At 34.6% G+C, this 18,236-nt stretch overlaps 1 protein-coding gene across 3 annotated transcripts in view; it reads left to right on the plus strand.

Moving 5' to 3' along the window:
- Nucleotides 1-1,565: 1,565 nt before the first annotated feature.
- The window catches only part of EDA2R (ectodysplasin A2 receptor), a 35,241-nt gene continuing 18,570 nt past the window's right edge, over nucleotides 1,566-18,236 (plus strand). For all 3 annotated transcript variants that reach the window (XM_047092589.1, XM_047092590.1, XM_047092591.1), the window contains exon 1: nucleotides 1,566-1,652. In XM_047092589.1, the coding sequence (XP_046948545.1) occupies nucleotides 1,566-1,652 (87 nt within the window). The remainder of the gene's footprint in view (nucleotides 1,653-18,236) is intronic.

The following is an 18,236-nucleotide window of genomic DNA, read 5'->3' on the forward strand; positions in this document are numbered from 1 at the left end:
CATGACACTTAATTCCCTTGTCATAAGGGCTATGCTACCACTGATGGTTTTTGTTTTTGTCCTTACTAAGAAGGGTAGGTAGGGAGGGGAGCATGCTTATTGAGGCTGATACTATGGGCCAGTAATTGAAACAACACAAGAGGGAGTGTTTTTAGCTTGTACAAAAATGAATTTTGTAGCCCACTTACTTCTGAATGAAGGAATGAGGAAGAATGGCCCAGGTGATGGTGGGAAAAGATGCATTCAAGCAAGAATGCCAGCCAGGATGACTTGCCCTATCACCACTGGCGACTTTTGAGAGGAAGATTGATGCCCTCTCAAAGTTCACATTCACTTTCCTATCTTCTGATGTACATCCTTAGGACTTTCAGTACTTTCAGTACTTTATGAGGTTAAGGAGTTAGCAAAAGAATCTCACTCCACCTTTATCTTTTAACAGTGCAAACCATGTGTATCCATTATTTGAGTCCCCCTCATTATAATTCATCTTTGTAGAAAACTGTTCCTCTGCATACTTACCTCTGTCTTACTTTGTAGAGCTTTTCAAAGCCTTCAGAATGCTTTGATGAACCTTAGCTCATTTAATCTTCTCAAGAGCTATATAAGGTAGGTGAGGAATGCACTGTTATCTTTTTTTCAGGCTAAATAACTATGGCCAGAAAAAATAAAGTGATTCATCCAAGGTCATAGGTTGAAAGAAATGTTAGGTAAGTTAACCCACCATCCCAGTTTGCCTTAAACTGTCCCAGTTTTAACAATGAAAACCCCATATACTGGGAAAACCCCTTAGTTCTGGATGACTGGTTACCCTATAGCCAGGATTAAAATGTCTATCTCTCAATTCTCAAACCTGTGCTAAAGATACTGCCCTATGTCATCTTTATTCTAAAAACTATTATCTGAATAGTATTCCTCCTTGTCTACACCTTAGTATATCAGGACATTTCTTCATGGTGGGTCATCTTCTCCTAGGACAGAAGCAATAACATCTAGGGACCTCAAAGATACTCAAGACAGTTTTGGCAAAAGAGGGCCATGTTTCAGCTTTCTTATCCACAAAACAATGACAATAATCTCTATATTGTTTACTTCACATGGTTATTGTGTGGATCAAATAATAAAGGATGTGAAACTGTTTTATAAGCTGCTAATAGCTATTCACATGTGAGAAACTGTGGTTATCCTTTACTCATCCAGGAAGAAGTTAGCTCCTTGCTTTATTCTCTTTCCAGGTCAGCAAGTGGTACAGCAACTAATTCTGTGAACTTTGGTGAATTTCTTGGCCTCTGTGCCTCTGTTTCCTCATACGCAAATTGGGGCTAATGATAATCTCTGATATGCTGGTGTAAAATATTGAATGAAATATTAAATGTAAAGTATTTAAAAGATTTCCTGGCACATTAGCATTAGCTATTTTGGATTGGCTTCCTCAACCCTGTAACTCAGAGCCAGAGACTATGTTAAGAGGACCCATAAATCAAGTAAAATGGAAGCCACTACTTACATTTTGATACCTTTTCACTAGCTCCCCAGTATTTGTGTTATGTACCCATAGCCTTCCCACAATGGATTGCCAAGAAAATGAGTACTGGGACCAATGGGGACAGTGTGTCACCTGCCAACTGTGTGGACCTGGACAAGAACTCTCCAAAGTAAGCCCCTCTGATCAGGATACTTATTTCTGTCACATTCTAGGAACAAGCCTGGCAACTGAGTGGGTCCAAGATTAGGAGAGTCAGCCCTACCTGTGGCTAATACAGTTTAGTGGGCAAAACATACAGTCCAAAGATTATGATAATAGCAGTGGCAATGCCAACAAAATTCCACCTGACAGGATCAGGGCCAAGGGAGGTTTCCACAATATAATGACATATATCAAGAGGAGATGTGGGGTGCAGAGGCAATTAGGGAAATCTGCCAATTAAAGTAGGGCTCAGGCTCACCCACTTGGGGTTCAAGAGTCAGATATCAGGTCTGATCTGCTATAGAGCTACTTCAGATCAAGTAGCAAAGGAACTCTAAGGAGGTGCCTTCTGAGGACAGAATATAGGTAGTAGAGTCCCAAGGTGGAAATGTATTATGCATGTTCAAGGAAGAAAAAGGTTAGGGCAGCTGATGTATGGTAAGTGAAATAGAGAGTGGTACACAATGAGGTCATAGAAGGGGTATAGGCCAAACTCTGTGGAGTCTTGAAGTCTATGATAAGAAATCTTCATATTTTTTTCCCTCAGTGCACCAGGAACCCTTTGGAGGGTTTTGAGTAGAAGAGTAACATGATCCTCTAAGTAAAGTAAAATATCACAATTATTTAGTCCACCTTCCTATATCTGTATTTCACAAATGAAGAGACTGAGTCCAAGAGATACCAACAGATGCAAGTACAAACTCTAACTTTAACTCTTTACACATAATATTTGGTATCACAGATGAGTGTCCACATGGTTAAGACTTCCCAGGACCCAGGAAAGGTTATCAGAGGTTAGATCATGCTGGCCATTGGGATGGACCTGATGGGCCAAGCTGCTTGGCTTGACAGAATCTATTTTCAATTATACACTGATCTTGATTAAAAAGTCCTGGCACTCCCATTAAGAACAGTCTCTTACAAATGTTTCTATCATGTACATTGCCATTATGTTTAAAGCCATCCACATTTGCATATTTACATATTGAACTTCTCCAAGGGAGAAAAATGAGTCTTTCTATCAAACTTCCATTACCAAACTCTTAAAACATGACCAATGATGAAATGCGCATGTGTCTATTTCAGCACCACTAGAAAGCTCAGAGAAAATGAAGGAATTGCAATGTTGTGCTCCTGAAAAGCTTTATATATAAACAGATTGTACTTGTATAGTAGTCTGTACCTTGTAAACAGCTTTCATGTGTATTACCTAATTTGGCCCTCGGTCACACCAAGGAGGTATTATGAACCCCATTTTACATGAGGAAACTAAGACTCAGAGAGAATGCACGACTTGCTCAAAGTCAAAATAGTTCAGTAAAAATAATCATGAGCCACATAAACAAGGGTTTGAGCCTCAGATTTGCTGTGGAGAAATTAGTTTATCTATGACTCAGGATATGGTCAGCTAGAAGTAACATAAAACTTAGCAGTGACTTGAACCATAAACACATTTATTTATGTAATGAAGTCTAAAGGTCAAGAGAATGTGCTTGATTGAGCAGACCAACAATGTTGCCAAGGACACAGACTTTTTTTTTACTCTTCATCTTGTGTACCTTGTTTTCTCCTCATGCTTTTGGCCTCTTGGTTGCCATAACTCAAACCATCATATCTCCACACCAAAGTGAAAGTCAGGAAGAAGAGACAAGGACAAAACACCTTGACTTTTATTAGGGAAAATCTATCTTCCTAGAAGCAACCGAGCAAATTTTCTTTATATCTTATTGGCGAGAATTGGATGCTATATCTCTAAACTGCAAGAGAGGCTAGGAAATGAGTACCTGGCAAATGGGAATGGGATTACCATAATTAAATAAGACCAATCAAGAATCAGTTCTTGAGGATGTTCACTTTACAACCCAGAATTAAATCAATTATCTATTAGTAAGTGAGAAAATGGGCTATAACTTTTGGATAAGCAGCTAATTTCCTAATTAGCCTTGTTTTTATAATTACTTTTATTTAGATTTAAAGTTCATTCATATGGATTTTAAACATCATTGTAAATAAATCAGTACAGAAAATCAACAGTATTTCCTCAGGACACATTTCTAGAAGTATAATTACCAGGCAAAATAATGAATACTATTCAGAAATTCTTGAAATACATAAGCAGAACACTTCTGAATTTTTTTTGCTAATTTACATTATAATTATATTTATTATCAATAGTGCATGGAATTCTTATATCCTAAAAGCCATACCACATATGAACAATGCATGTATCTACCATCTATTAATTTTATGCTTTCCTTTGTAATATTAAATTACTAATTAAGGAGAACTTTATGGCATATCCTTTTTTATTTAATTTTTTTTCTATTTGATGGGGTAAAAACAACTTTTTTGTGCTTATTGTTTATTTGCATTTAGAATTTTGTGTAATATTTCAAATTGCTTTCTTTACTCATCTATTCATTGTTTATTCTTTACTAGTGTAAGGAACCTGAGTAAACAAATAGCAGAATATAGAGTTTTTAAATATTTTATATAATATATATGACTTTAAAAATCAAATGGCTTTGAATTTTGTTTCATTTTATCAACATCTGTTGACAATTTCATCTATTTTCTCTTTGACATGTTAATTTGTATATATTAATAAATTCCAAAAATTAAGATATATTGCATTTCTAAGATAAACCAATTTTTATTGTGATTTGGGGTTACATATCCTTTTATGTTTATAAGTTAATATTTTATTTATAATAAATAGTCTTATAGCACTATCAGCACCAAAATTTGAATAAGAATTATGTTAGCTGAGTAAAATTAATTAAGAACAACAATGTTCTTCTAATTATAAAACTGGTGAACTAAACCAGCGATACAAGAGATCCTAAGGGGGATCCTGTGAGACAAAGTACCAGAGACATTGCTACAAACATGAAACCTACGGACATCACAATGACTCTAAACCCATATCTTTCTATAATAACACTGAATGTAAATGGACTAAATGTGCCAACCAAAAGACATAGGGTATCAGAATGGATAAAAAAAAAAAAAAGACCCATCTATTTGCTCTCTACAAGAGACTCATTTCAGACCTGAGGACACTTTCAGATTAAGAGTGAGGGGATGGAGAACTATTTACCATGCCACTGGAAGTCAAAAGAACGCTGGAGTAGCCATACTTATATCAGACAAACTATACTTTAAATTAAAGGCTGTAACAAGAGATGAAAAAGGGCATTATACAATAATCACAGGGTTTATCCACCAGAAAGAGCTAACAATTATAAATGTCTATGCACCAAATACAAGAGCCCCCAAATATATAAAACAATTCATCACAAACAAAAGCAACCTTATGGATAAGAATGTGGTAAATGCAGGGGACTTTAACACTCTACTTGCAGAAATGGATAGATCATCTAGACACATGGTCAATAAAGAAACAAGGACCCTGAATGATACATTGGATCAGATGGACTTGAAAGATATATAGAGAACTCTGCATCCAAAGCAACAGAATATAATTTCTTCTTGAGTGCACATGGAACATTCTCCAAGATAGATCACATACTGGGTCACAAAACAGCCTTTCATAAGTATACAAGAATTGAAATCATACCGTGCATACTCTCAGACCACAATGTTATGAAGCTTGAAATCAACCACAGGAAAAAGTCTGGAAAACCTCCAAAAGCATGGAGGTTAAAGAACACCCTACTCACGAATGAGTGGGTCAACCAGGCAATTAGAGAAGAAATTTAAAAATATATGGAAACAAATGAAAATGAAAATACAACAATCCAGATGCTTTGGGATGCAGCGAAAGCAGTCCTGAGAGGAAAATACATTGCAATCCAGGCTTATCTCCAGAAACAAGAAAAATCCCAAATACAAAATCTAACAGCACACCTAAAGGAAATAGGAGCAGAACAGCAAAGACAGCCTAAACCCAGCAGAAGAAGAGAAATAAAGATCAGAACAGAAATAAACAATATAGAATCTAAAAGAACTGTAGAGCAGATCAACGATACCAAGAGTTGTTTTTTCGAAAAATAAACCAAATTGATAAACCTCTAGCCAGGCTTCTCAAAAAGAAAAGGGAGAGGACCCAAATAGATAAAATCATGAATGAAAATAGAATTATTACAACCAATCCCTCAGAGATACAAGCAATTATCAGGAAATACTATGAAAAATTATATGCCAACAAACTGGACAACTTGGAAGAAATAGACAAATTCCTAAACACCCATATGTTTCCAAAACTCAATCAGGAGGAAATAGAAAGCTTGAACAGACCCATAACCAGCGAACAAATTGAATCAGTCATCAAAAATCTCCCAACAAATAAGAGTCCAGGACCAGATGGCTTCCCAGGGGAGTTCTACCAGACGTGTAAAGCAGAGATAATACCTATCCTTCTCAAGCTATTCCAAAAAATAGAAAGGGAAGGAAAACTTCCAGACTCATTCTATGAAGCCAGTATTACTTTGATTCCTAAACCAGACAGAGACCCAGTAAAAAAAGAGAACTACAGGCCAATATCCCTGATGAATATGGATGCAAAAATTCTCAATAAGATACTAGCAAATCGAATTCAACAGCATATAAAAAGAATGATTCACCATGATCAAGTGGGATTCATTCCTGGGATGCAGGGCTGGTTCAACTTTCTCAAATCAATCAATGTGATACATCACATTAATAAAAGAAAAGAGAAGAACCATATGATCCTGTCCATTGATGCAGAAAAGGCCTTTCACGAAATCCAGCACCCTTTCTTAATAAAAACCCTTGAGAAAGTCGGGATAGAAGGAACATACTTAAAGATCATAAAAGCCATTTATGAAAAGCCCACAGCTAACATCATCCTCAATGGGGAAAAACTGAGAGCTTTTTCCCTGAGATCAGGAACACGACAGGGATGTCCATTCTCACCGCTGGTGTTTAACATAGTGTTGGAAGTGCTAGCATCAGCAATCAGACAACAAAAGGAAATCAAAGGCATCAAAATTGGCAAAAATGAAGTCAAGCTTTCACTTTTTGCAGATGACATGATACTATACATGGAAAATCCGATAGACTCCACCAGAAGTCTGCTAGAACTGATACATGAATTTAGCAAAGTTTCAGGATACAAAATCAATGTACAGAAATCAATTGCATTCTTATACACTAACAATGAAGCAACAGAAAGACAAATAAAGAAACTAATCCCATTCACAATTGCACCAAGAAGCATGAAATACCTAGGAATAAATCTAACCAAAGATGTAAAGGATCTGTATGCTGAAAACTATGGAAAGCTGATGAGGGAAACTGAAGAAGATATAAAGAAATGGAAAAACATTCCGTGCTCATGGATTGGAAGAATAAATATTGTCAAAATGCAACACTACCCAAAGCTATCTACACATTCAATGCAATCCCAATCAAAATTGCACCAGCATTCTTCTCGAAACTAGAACAAGCAATCCTAAAATTCCTATGGAACCAGAAAAGACCCCGAATAGCCAAAGTAATTTTGAAGAAGAAGACCAAAGCAGGAGGCATCACAATCCCAGACTTCAGCCTCTACTACAAAGCTGTCATCATCAAGACAGCATGGTATTGGCACAAAAACAGACACATAGACCAATGGAATAGAATAGAAACCCCAGAACTAGACCCACAAACGTATGGCCAGCTAATTTTTGACAAAGCAAGAAAGAACATCCAATGGAAAAAAGACAGTCTCTTTAACAAATGGTGCTGGGAGAACTGGACAGCAACATGCAGAAGATTGAAACTAGACCACTTTCTCACACCATTCACAAAAATGAACTCAAAATGGATAAAGGACCTGAATGTGAGACAGGAAACCATGAAAACGCTAGAGGAGACAGCAGGAAAAGACCTCTCTGACCTCAGCCGTAGCAATCTCTTACTTGACACATCCCCAAAGGCAGGGGAATTAAAAGCAAAAATGAACTACTGGGACCTTATGAAGATCAAAATCTTCTGCACAGCAAAGGAAACAACCAACAAAACTAAAAGGCAACCAACGGAATGGGAAAAGATATTTGCAAATGACATATCAGACAAAGGGCTAGTATCCAAAATCTACAAAGAGCTCACCAAACTCCACACCTGAAAAACAAATAACCCAGTGAAGAAGTGGGCAGAAAACATGAATAGACACTTCTCTAAAGAAGACATCCGGATGGCCAACAGGCACATGAAAAGATGCTCAACGTCGCTCCTCATCAGGGAAATATAAATCAAAACCACACTCAGATATCACCTCACGCCAGTCAGAGTGGCCAAAATGAACAAATCAGAAGACCATAGATGCTGGAGAGGATGCGGAGAAATGAGTACCCTCTTGCACTGTTGGTGGGAATGCAAATTGGCGCAGCCACTCTGGAAAACAGTGTGGAGGTTCCTCAGAAAATTAAAAATAGACCTACCCTATGACCCAGCAATAGCACTGCTAGGAATTGCCCAAGGGATACAGGAGTGCTGATGCATAGGGGCACTGGTACCCCAATGTTTATAGCAGCACTCTCAACAATAGCCAAATTATGGAAAGAGCCTAAATGTCCATCAACTGATGAATGGATAAAGAAATTGTGGTTTATATACACAATGGAGTACTACGTGGCAATGAGAAATAATGAAATATGGCTCTTTGTAGCAACATGGATGGAACTGGAGAGTGTGATGCTAAGTGAAATAAGCCATACAGAGAAAGACAGATACAATATGTTTTCACTCTTATGTGGATCCTGAGAAACTTAACAGAAACCCATGGGGGAGGGGAAGGGAAAAAAAAAAGAGGTTAGAGTGGGAGAGAGCCAAAGCATAAGAGACTGTTAAAAACTGAGAACAAACTGAGGGTTGATGGGGGGCTGGGAGGGAGGGGAGGGTGGGTGATGGGTATTGAGGAGGGCACCTTTTAGGATGGGCACTGGGTGTTGTATGGAAACCAATTTGACAATAAACTTCATATATTGAAAAAATTTTAAAAAACACAAAAAACTGGTTAATAGCAAACATTTGGGGTACACTAATCATTTGAGAGAATTGCCTTTGCCTCCTAATTAGGAAAGAAGATTCTTTGTATAATTTTTGCATGATACCTTGTTCTTTTTTAATTTCCTGAAAATGACTCATTCATTTATTCAATAAGTTATTGAGGAAAATTTGATAGTGTTTATTTTCATCTGGTATGCAAATGTCTGCTTTTAATTGTTGTATTAGACCATTTATATATAAGGTAATGATTGATATTTTAGAGCTTAAGTCTGCCATTTTATTACTTTTTAAATTTTATTTTTCTTTTTCCTCTGTTTGTCTTTTCTTGACTTCCTGTGGGTAAACTAATTTGCGCGGGATTGTATCTTGATTGTTGTATAGACCAGTAAGAAAGAGATCATTCTGGGTATTATTATATACACATGTAAGTTAACACTCCCTACCAGTATCAAGATTTTATCATTTTGTAACATAAATTTCACTGGTAATGGCAAATATATAGTCATAGTTAAGTTCTGCAATATGGTAATATTGGTGCATTTTTCACAACTCTAGTTTAAAAGAAATATATCTATATCTATATATATAGATTAGATATGGATATGGATATGGATATAGATATAGATATAGATATATAGATATATAACTATAAATACAATAATCTGCTATCAATTACACTATATATATATATATATATATATATATATATATAAAACATGTACAGACAGTCCCCTACTTACAATGGTTGACATATACATTTTCAATGTTATGGTGTTAAAGTGATGTACATTCAGTAAAAACTTTCATTTGAATTTTGAATTTTGCTTTTTTCTTTGGATAGTGATATATGAGACAATACTCTCCCATGATGCTGGTCAGCAGCAGTGAGCTGCAGCTCCCACTGAGCCACATGATTGCGAGGTTAAAGCATCAATACACTTACAGCAATCCATGTCCATAAAATTACTCTTTTTTTTATCTCTCAGTACAGTATTAAATAAATTACATGAGATATTCAATACTTTATTACAAAATATGCTTGGTTTAAGATCATTTTGCCCAACTCTAGGCTAGTGTACGCATTCTTGGAACCATATAAGGTAGGCTAGACTAGGCTATGATTTTCAGTAGGAGTATTAAATGCATTCTCAACTATAACATTTTCAAATGATGATTCATTTATTGGGATGTAACCACATTGTCAATTGAGGAAGATCTTTAAATTGTAATAGCAATACCTAAAATGTGTGAGAGAGAAGAAGTAAGAGTGTAAAGTATATGAATTCTATTGAAGTTATCAGTTTAAAATAAGGTGTCAAAAATTTAAGATATTTTATGTAAGCCTCATGGTGACAAAAGGGGAAAGTATTGTAATAATTACACAAAATAACATAATAAAAACATCAAGCAACACTGATACTAAAACACATTAAAACACAAAGGATAGAAGGTTAAGGCACAGGAGCAATGGACTTAGAAAATGACCAGAGAACAATTAACAAAGTGGCAATAGTAAGTATTTGCTTATCAATAATTATTTAAATATCAATGGATTAAACCCTCTAATCAAAAAATATAGATGGTGTAAATAGATAAAAAAGCAAGATCCTACAATATTCTGCCTACAAAGAGCTCACTTTAGCCTTAAATATAGATATGGACTGAGAGTGAAGGGATGGAACAAGACATTCAAACAAATGGTAAAAGCAAACAAACAAACAACAACAACAAAACAAGGTGTAACTATACTTATATCAGACAAAATACACCTTAAAACTGTTAAAGAGATGGGACAACTGGATGGCTCCTTCGGTTAAGAGTCTGACTCTTGATTTCATCTCAGGTCATGATCTCATGGTTGGTAAGATTGAGCACCACATTGGGCTCCATGCTGACAGTGCAGATCCTGCTTAGGATTCTTTCCTTTCTCTGTGCCTCTACCCCCTTCTTGTGCTCTCTCCCTCTCCCTCTCTCTCAAAGTAAACATTTAAAAATAATAAAGAAAATGAAAGTGTTAAAGAGACAAAAAAAGGTAATTATATATTGATAAAGGAGTCAAAACATCAAGAAAATATACCAATTGCAAATATTTATGTGCCCAACTTTGGAGCACCTAAGTGCTAAAGCAAAAACTAACAGAGCTAAAAGGAGAAATAAACAGTAATACAATAATAGATGGGGACTTAATTCTCTACTCTCAACACTCAATAGATCCAGACAGAGTATCAATAAGGGAACAGTGAATTTGAACAACACTATAGACCAAATGACTTAATGGATGTATGTAGAACATTCTATCCAATAACAGCAGATACACATTCTTCTCAGATGGAAATGGCATATTTTCTAAGATAGACTACATGTTAGGCCACAAAACAAGTCTTAGCAAATTCAAGAAGTCTGAAATCATACCAAAGATTTTATTTGACCACAATGACATGAAACTAGAAACTAATAACAAGAGAAAAACTGGAAAATTTTGAATACATGGAAATTAAAACACACTTTCTTGAACATCCAATGGATCAAAGAACAAAATAAAAGGGAATAAAAATTTCTTGAGACAAATGAAAATAGAAACACCACATACAGGAACTTAAGTGATACAGCAGAAACAATTCTAAGAAGGAAGTTCTTAGCAATAAATGCCTACATTAAGAAGCAAGAAAGATCCCAAATAAACAAGCTAATTCATAGCTTAAGGAACTAGAAAAGTAAAAACAAACTGACACCAAAGCTAGTAGGAAAAAAAAAGAAATGATAAATATTAGATAATAAGTAAATGAAATAGGAACAATAGAAACAATAGGAAAGATTAACTAAACTAAGAGTTGTGTTCTTTTTTTTGAAAAGATAAAATTTATAAACTGTTAGCTAAAATAATCAAGGAAAAATGAGAAAGGACACCAATCAAACATAATTATCTATGAAAAAGCAGACATTAAAATTGATGGCACAAATATTCCATGTATCATAAAAGGCTAAGGCTATATTAAAAACTATATTCTAACAAACTGAACAACCTAGAAGAAAAGGGGAAAATCTTAGAAACATATAATTTACAAAAACTGAATCAGGAAGAAATAAATAATCTGAATATACCAATTATTAGAAAGGAGATTATATTAGTAATTTAAAACATCTCCCAATAAAGAAAAGCCAAGGATTAGATGACTTCGCTGGTGAATTTTACCAAATATTTCAAGAATTAACACGAATCTTTTTCAAATTCTTCCAAAAAATCAGAGGGGAGGGATACTCTCAAACTTAATTTACAAGGCCAACACTATCTTGATACCAAAACCAGAAAAGTTTACTACTAAAAAAGAAAACTACAGGCCAATAACCGTGATGAATATGGAAGCAAAAATTGTTAATAAAATACTAACAAACCAAATTCAGGGGCAAATTAAAGGGATAATTCACCATAATCAAGTGAGATTTATCCTTGTGATGTAAGGATGATTTAACTTATGCAAATCAGTTAATGTGATGTATCACAATAGAATGAAAGAAAATAATCATATGATAATCTCAGTAGATTCAGAAAAAGCATTCAACAAAATCTTAACATCCACTCGTGTTGAAAAACTCCTAACAAATTAGACATAGAAGCAACACATCTCAATATAATAAAGGCCAAATATGATAAGCCAACAGCTAATATACTCAATGGTGAAAGAATGAAAGCTTTTCCTGTAAGATCAGGGTGCCCACTCTCATCACTTATATTCAACATAGTACTGGAAGTCCTTGCTAGAGCAATTAAGCAAGTGAAATAAATAAAATGTATCAGATATGGAAAAAAGTAAAATTGTCTGTATTAGCAAATGGCATGCTTTTATACCTAGAAAATCCTAAAGACTCAATCAAAAACCTGTTAGATGTAATCAATGAATTCAGTAGCTGCAGAATACAAATTAACATACAAAATCAGTAACATTTCTGTACATTTACAATAGCATCAAAAACAATAAGTAGGAATAGATTAACTTAGGAAGGAAAAGATCTCTACACTGAAAACTATAAAACACTGATGAAAGAAATTGAAGAAAACATAAATAAATGGAAAGGTATTTCATGTTCATGAAATGGAAGAATTCATATTGTTAAAATGTCACTACTACCAAAAGCTATCTATAGATTCAATGAAATTTATTTCAATATACCTATGACATTTTTATGAGTAGAAAAAACATTCCTAACCTCTATACTGAACCACAAAAGACCCCAAATAGCCAAAGAAATACTGAAAAAGAACAAATCACACTTCTTGATTTCAAGCTATACCATATATCTGTAGTCATCAAAACAGTATGGTACTGCCATAAATGCAGACGCATAGACCAATCGAACAAAATCAAGATCCCAGAAATAAACCCAAGTATATAGTCAACTAATATTTGACAAAGGGGACAAGAGTACTCAATGGAGAAAAGACAGTCTCTTCAATAAATGATGCTGGGATAATTGTATTATTTACATTGATAAGAATTAAACTCAACCCATATCTTGAACTACTCACAAAAATCAACTTTAAATAAATAAAAGACTTAAATGTAAGATCTGAAGCCATAAATAATCTAGAAGAAAGCATAGGAACAAAATGTCATGATGTGGGTATTGGTAGTGATTTTGTTTAATATTGCACCTAAAGCACAAGCAACAACCACCACAAATAAACAAGTGGGACCATATCAAACATAAAAGCCTCTGCACAGCAAAAGAAACCATCAACAAAGTGAAAAGACAACCTACAGAATGGGAAAAATATATTTATAAATCATATATCTCATAAGGGATTAGTATACTAAACATATGAAAATTCGTACAACTCAATAGCATAATAACAAATAGTCCAATTAAAAAATGGGCAAAGAAATTGAACAGACATTTCCCCAAAGAAGAAATTCCAACAGGTACATGAAAAATGATCAACATCACTAGTCATGGAAATGCAGATAAAACCACAGTAAAATATCACCTTACACATGTTAGAAAGGCCATTATATATATATATATATATATATATATATATATATATGTGTGTGTGTGTGTGTATAAGTTTCAGAAAGTTTATATATATATAAACTTTCTGAAACTTTGATGGAATTGTAAATTGGTACAGCCATTGGAAAACATTATAGAGGATCCTCAAAAATTTAAAAACAGAACAACCATATAATTCAGCGATTCCATTTCTGGGAATATATCCAAAGGTTAAAAGAAAAAAAAACACTAACTTGAAAAGATATCTGCACCCCCATGGTCATAGCATCATTATTTACAATAGTCAAGACGTGAAAACAACTTAACTCTTCATGTATGAGTGAATAAATAAAGACGTTGTGGTTCACGCACACACACACACACACACACACACAGGGAGAGAGAAATACATACATACATAATGATATATTATTACATACATACATAATGAGATATTATTAAGCCATAAATAATGAGAAAACCCTACCATTTACAACAACATGGATGGACATTGAAGGCATTATGCTAAGTGAAACAAGTCTGACAGAGAAAGAAAAATCCTGTATAATATCACTTACATGTGGAATCTAAAACAAAACAAAAATTCATGGAAAAATAGATCAGACTTATGGTTACCAGAGTCAAGATGGGAGGGGGGGTGAATAAAGGTGATCAAATGGTACAAACTTTCAGTTGTAAGATATATAAGTGCTAGGGACATAATGTGCAATGTGATGACTATAACTAGCCCTGCTACATAATATACAGGAATGTTGTTAAAAGAGTAAATCCTAACAGTTCTCATCACAAGGGGAGACTTTTTCTTCTTTTCTTTTTATTGTATGTATATGAGAAGATGGATATATATTACATATATTTCACAATATATGTAAATCAGACCATCATCATACTGTATGCCTTAAACATATACAGTGATGAATGTGAATTATTTCACAATAAAACTGGAAAAAATTACCATTCTAAGTATCAAAACATTACTTCCATTTAGTTTTCTTTGCTTTCTCCACTTTTAAATAACAAATTCTTTTAGTTTTTCTTTGCCATAGAATGTCTTTCTTTCCCCTTCATTCCCATAGGGTAGTTTTGATAGATATAGAATTTACATTTGTAAGTTATTTTCTTTCATCACTTGAAAAATGTTGGTCACTTCCTTCTGGTCTCCATGGCTTCAGTAGAAACCCATCCATGGTCGTTCCAATGGGTGTTGCCTTTAGAATGTAATGTTTTTTCCTGACTACTTCTAAGATTTCTCCTTTGTCATTAGTTTTCAGAAGTTTCATTTTAATGCTTACTGGTATACATTTATTTGAATTTATTCTACTTGGGTTTTGCTCACCCTCTTGAATCTATAGGTCTTTTACCAAATTTGTGGTTTTCAGTCTTTATTTCTTTGAAAACTTTTTCAGAAATATATCATTTTCTTTTTATTTTCATGAGACTCTGATAATATAATTGTTTAATGATTTTTTTTTATTTTCCCACAGGTCCATTGTATTTTCAGTCTGTTTCCTTCCTGTTCATTTGCATAAATTCTATTGCTTTGTACTCAAGTTCAGTGATTCTTTCATCTGTTAGTTCCTCTATGCTATTTAGCCCATTCAGGGAGTTTTTAATTTATATTTCAACTTTTTTTTATTTTCACAGTTTCTATGTGAAAAATATTTTGTAATTTCTTGCTGATATTTTCTAATAATTATTTTATTGCAAGATAATTTGTAATTGCTGACTGAAGCATTTGTATGGTGACTGCTTTAAAATACTTGTTAGATAATTCCAACATCTGATTTATTTAAGTGTTGGTGTCAGTTGATTGCCTTTTCTCATTCGTGGAATTTTCCTAATTCTTGTTATGATAAGAGATGTTTTTAAAAATATCTCTAGGAGGGGCGCCTGGGTGGCTCAGTCGGTTAAGCATCCGACTTCAGCTCAGGTCATGATCTCGCGGTCCATGAATTCGAGCCCCGCGTCGGGCTCTGTGCTGACAGCTCAGAGCCTGGAGCCCGTTTCGGATTCTGTGTCTCCCTCTCTCTGACCCTTCCCCGTTCATGCTCTGTCTCTCTCTGTCTCAAAAATAAATAAACATTAAAAAAATTAAAAAATATCTCTTGGATATTTTCATAATTGCTAAGAGACCAAGTGTTCTATTTAAATCTTTTATTTTAGGAGATGATCACTTGTTTAGGTTTAGCATACCTGTCTTGGCTTACTTTTGTGAATATATGTGATTTTCATGATCTTTATAGTATGACTTTGGTCTATATGGTTTTATAGTATGACTTTGGTCTATGTGGTTTATTTTGTGCTACTGTGGCCCTCACTACTCTTTCCTGGTGCTGCCTGAGGAGTATAAGAATTTCTCTGGGCCAGGAAACTGTTGCTTCTCTTGAAAAAGGAAGCCTCTCAGTTGTAGAGAGGAAGAACACATCCTAGGTCAGACTGCTTGCTGTTATAGGATATCGTTTGCCAGTGCACCATGGCAACTTGTCTGTAGGTGGAGAAGAATATCAGACCCACAGGACAAAGGAGCTTTTTGGACTGGGCACTTATGTCTGTGAGATCCCTCTGGACAGTACCCCTGTGGCCTGGTGTCTCTAATTGTGGATGAGGAGACTCAGGGTAACAGGGAAGAAGCTTCCCAGGAGAGACCATTCATGACACAACATTTGTGCCCCATATTTGCTTATTTGTGAAACATAAATGACAATACACACCTTACAGAAATTTATGAAGAATAAACAAGAATATAAGTACATGAAAGGAATTTTTGTTTTATTAATTTAATTATCAGGACATAACATACATAATAGCATCCTAGCACATAGTAGTTGATCAATAATATATTCTGAATTAGTATATTGAGAAATAGCTGACACATGGTTAATTGTCAGTAAACACTAGCTAACTCCCATCATTCCCTTTCCAGTAAGTGAATAAGTGATGAGTCAGGTTCATGTCTTCTGATTCCAGTGCTTTTGATAATATAAAAACTTTCCTCCTGAAAGAAAATACCTAATCCTCATTTGGAACTTACTAATGCCAGGCATGATGACAGTATATTATATCTATTCATATTCTCTATCTCTATACCTCTTCCTCTCCACCCCACTCTATCATTCATTTTATTTTTTCCAAGTTGTTTATTAAATTCCAATTTGTTAATATACAATATAATATTAGTTTCAGGTGTAGAATTTAGTGATTCATGACTGACATACAACACCCTGTGTTCATCACAACAAATGCCCTCCTTAATTCCTGTCACCCATTTAATGCAATTTCCAGCCCACCTGCCCTCTAACAACTCTCAGTTTGTTTTCCAAGTTACTAGTCTGTATTCTAGTTTGCCTGTATTTCCCTCCACCATATTCATTTGTTTTGGTTCATTAATTCCACATATGAGTGAAATCATATAGTACTTGTCTTTCTCTGACAGACTTATTTCATTTAGCTTACTACTTGCTAGCTCCATCCACATCTTTGCAAATGACAAGATTTGATTCTATTTTATAGCTTATTAATATTCTGTTGTATATATACTACATGTTCTTTATCCATTTGGACTTTTTCCATAATTTTGCTATTTTTCATAATACAGCTTAACATTGGGATACATGTACCCCCTTTGAATCAGTATCCTTGTAACCTTTGGATAGATAGCTACTAATGAAATTGCTGGACTGTAGGGTAGTTCTATTTTTAACTTTTTGAGGAATCTCCATACTATTTTCCAGAGTGGCTGCACCACCTGCATTCCCAAAAGCAGTGTAAAAGAGTTTCCTTTCTCTGTACCTTTGCCAAAACCTGTCTGTTGTTTCCTGAGTTGTTAATTTTAGCCTTTCTGACTGGAGTGAAGTGATATCTCATTGTAGTTTTGATTTGTATTTCCCTGATGATGAGTGATATTGAGCATCTTTTCATATGTCTGTTAGCCATCTGTATATCTTCTCTGGAAAAAAAAACAAAACGTCTGCTCAAGTCTTCTGCCTATTGCTTAACTGGATTGTTTGTTTTTTGTGTGTTTGATAATTTATATATATATTTTGGATACTAAACTTTTATCAGATATGCCATTTGCAAATATCTTCTCCCATTCCAAAAGTTTTCTTTTAGATTTGTTGATTATTTCCTTCACTGTGAAAAATCTTTTTATCTTGATGAAGTCCCAATAGTTCATGTTTGGTTTTGTTTCCCTTAACTCAAGACCTATATCTAGTAACTTACTACAGCCAATGTCAAAAAGGTTGCTGCCTGTGTTCTCCTCTAGGATTTTGATGGTTTTCTGTCTCACATTTAGGTCTTTCAACAATTTTGAATTTATTTTTTGTATGGTGTAAAAAAGTGGTACAGTTTCATTCTTTTGCATGTTGCTGCCCAGCTTTTCCATCAACATTTGCTGCAGGGACTGTCTTTTTTCCATTGGATATTCTTTCTTGCTTTGCTGAAGATTAGTTGACTAGATAGTTGTGTGTCCATTTATGGGATAACTCTTCTGTTCCATTGATCTATGTGTCTTTTTCTGTGCCAGTACCATAGGGTTTTCATCACTACAGTTTTGTAATATAAC

The sequence above is a fragment of the Lynx rufus genome, unplaced genomic scaffold, assembly GCF_022079265.1.
Source record: "Lynx rufus isolate CCGP_SWC_20201006 ecotype Redwood Valley unplaced genomic scaffold, mLynRuf1.p SCAF_30, whole genome shotgun sequence".
NCBI lineage: Eukaryota > Metazoa > Chordata > Mammalia > Carnivora > Felidae > Lynx > Lynx rufus.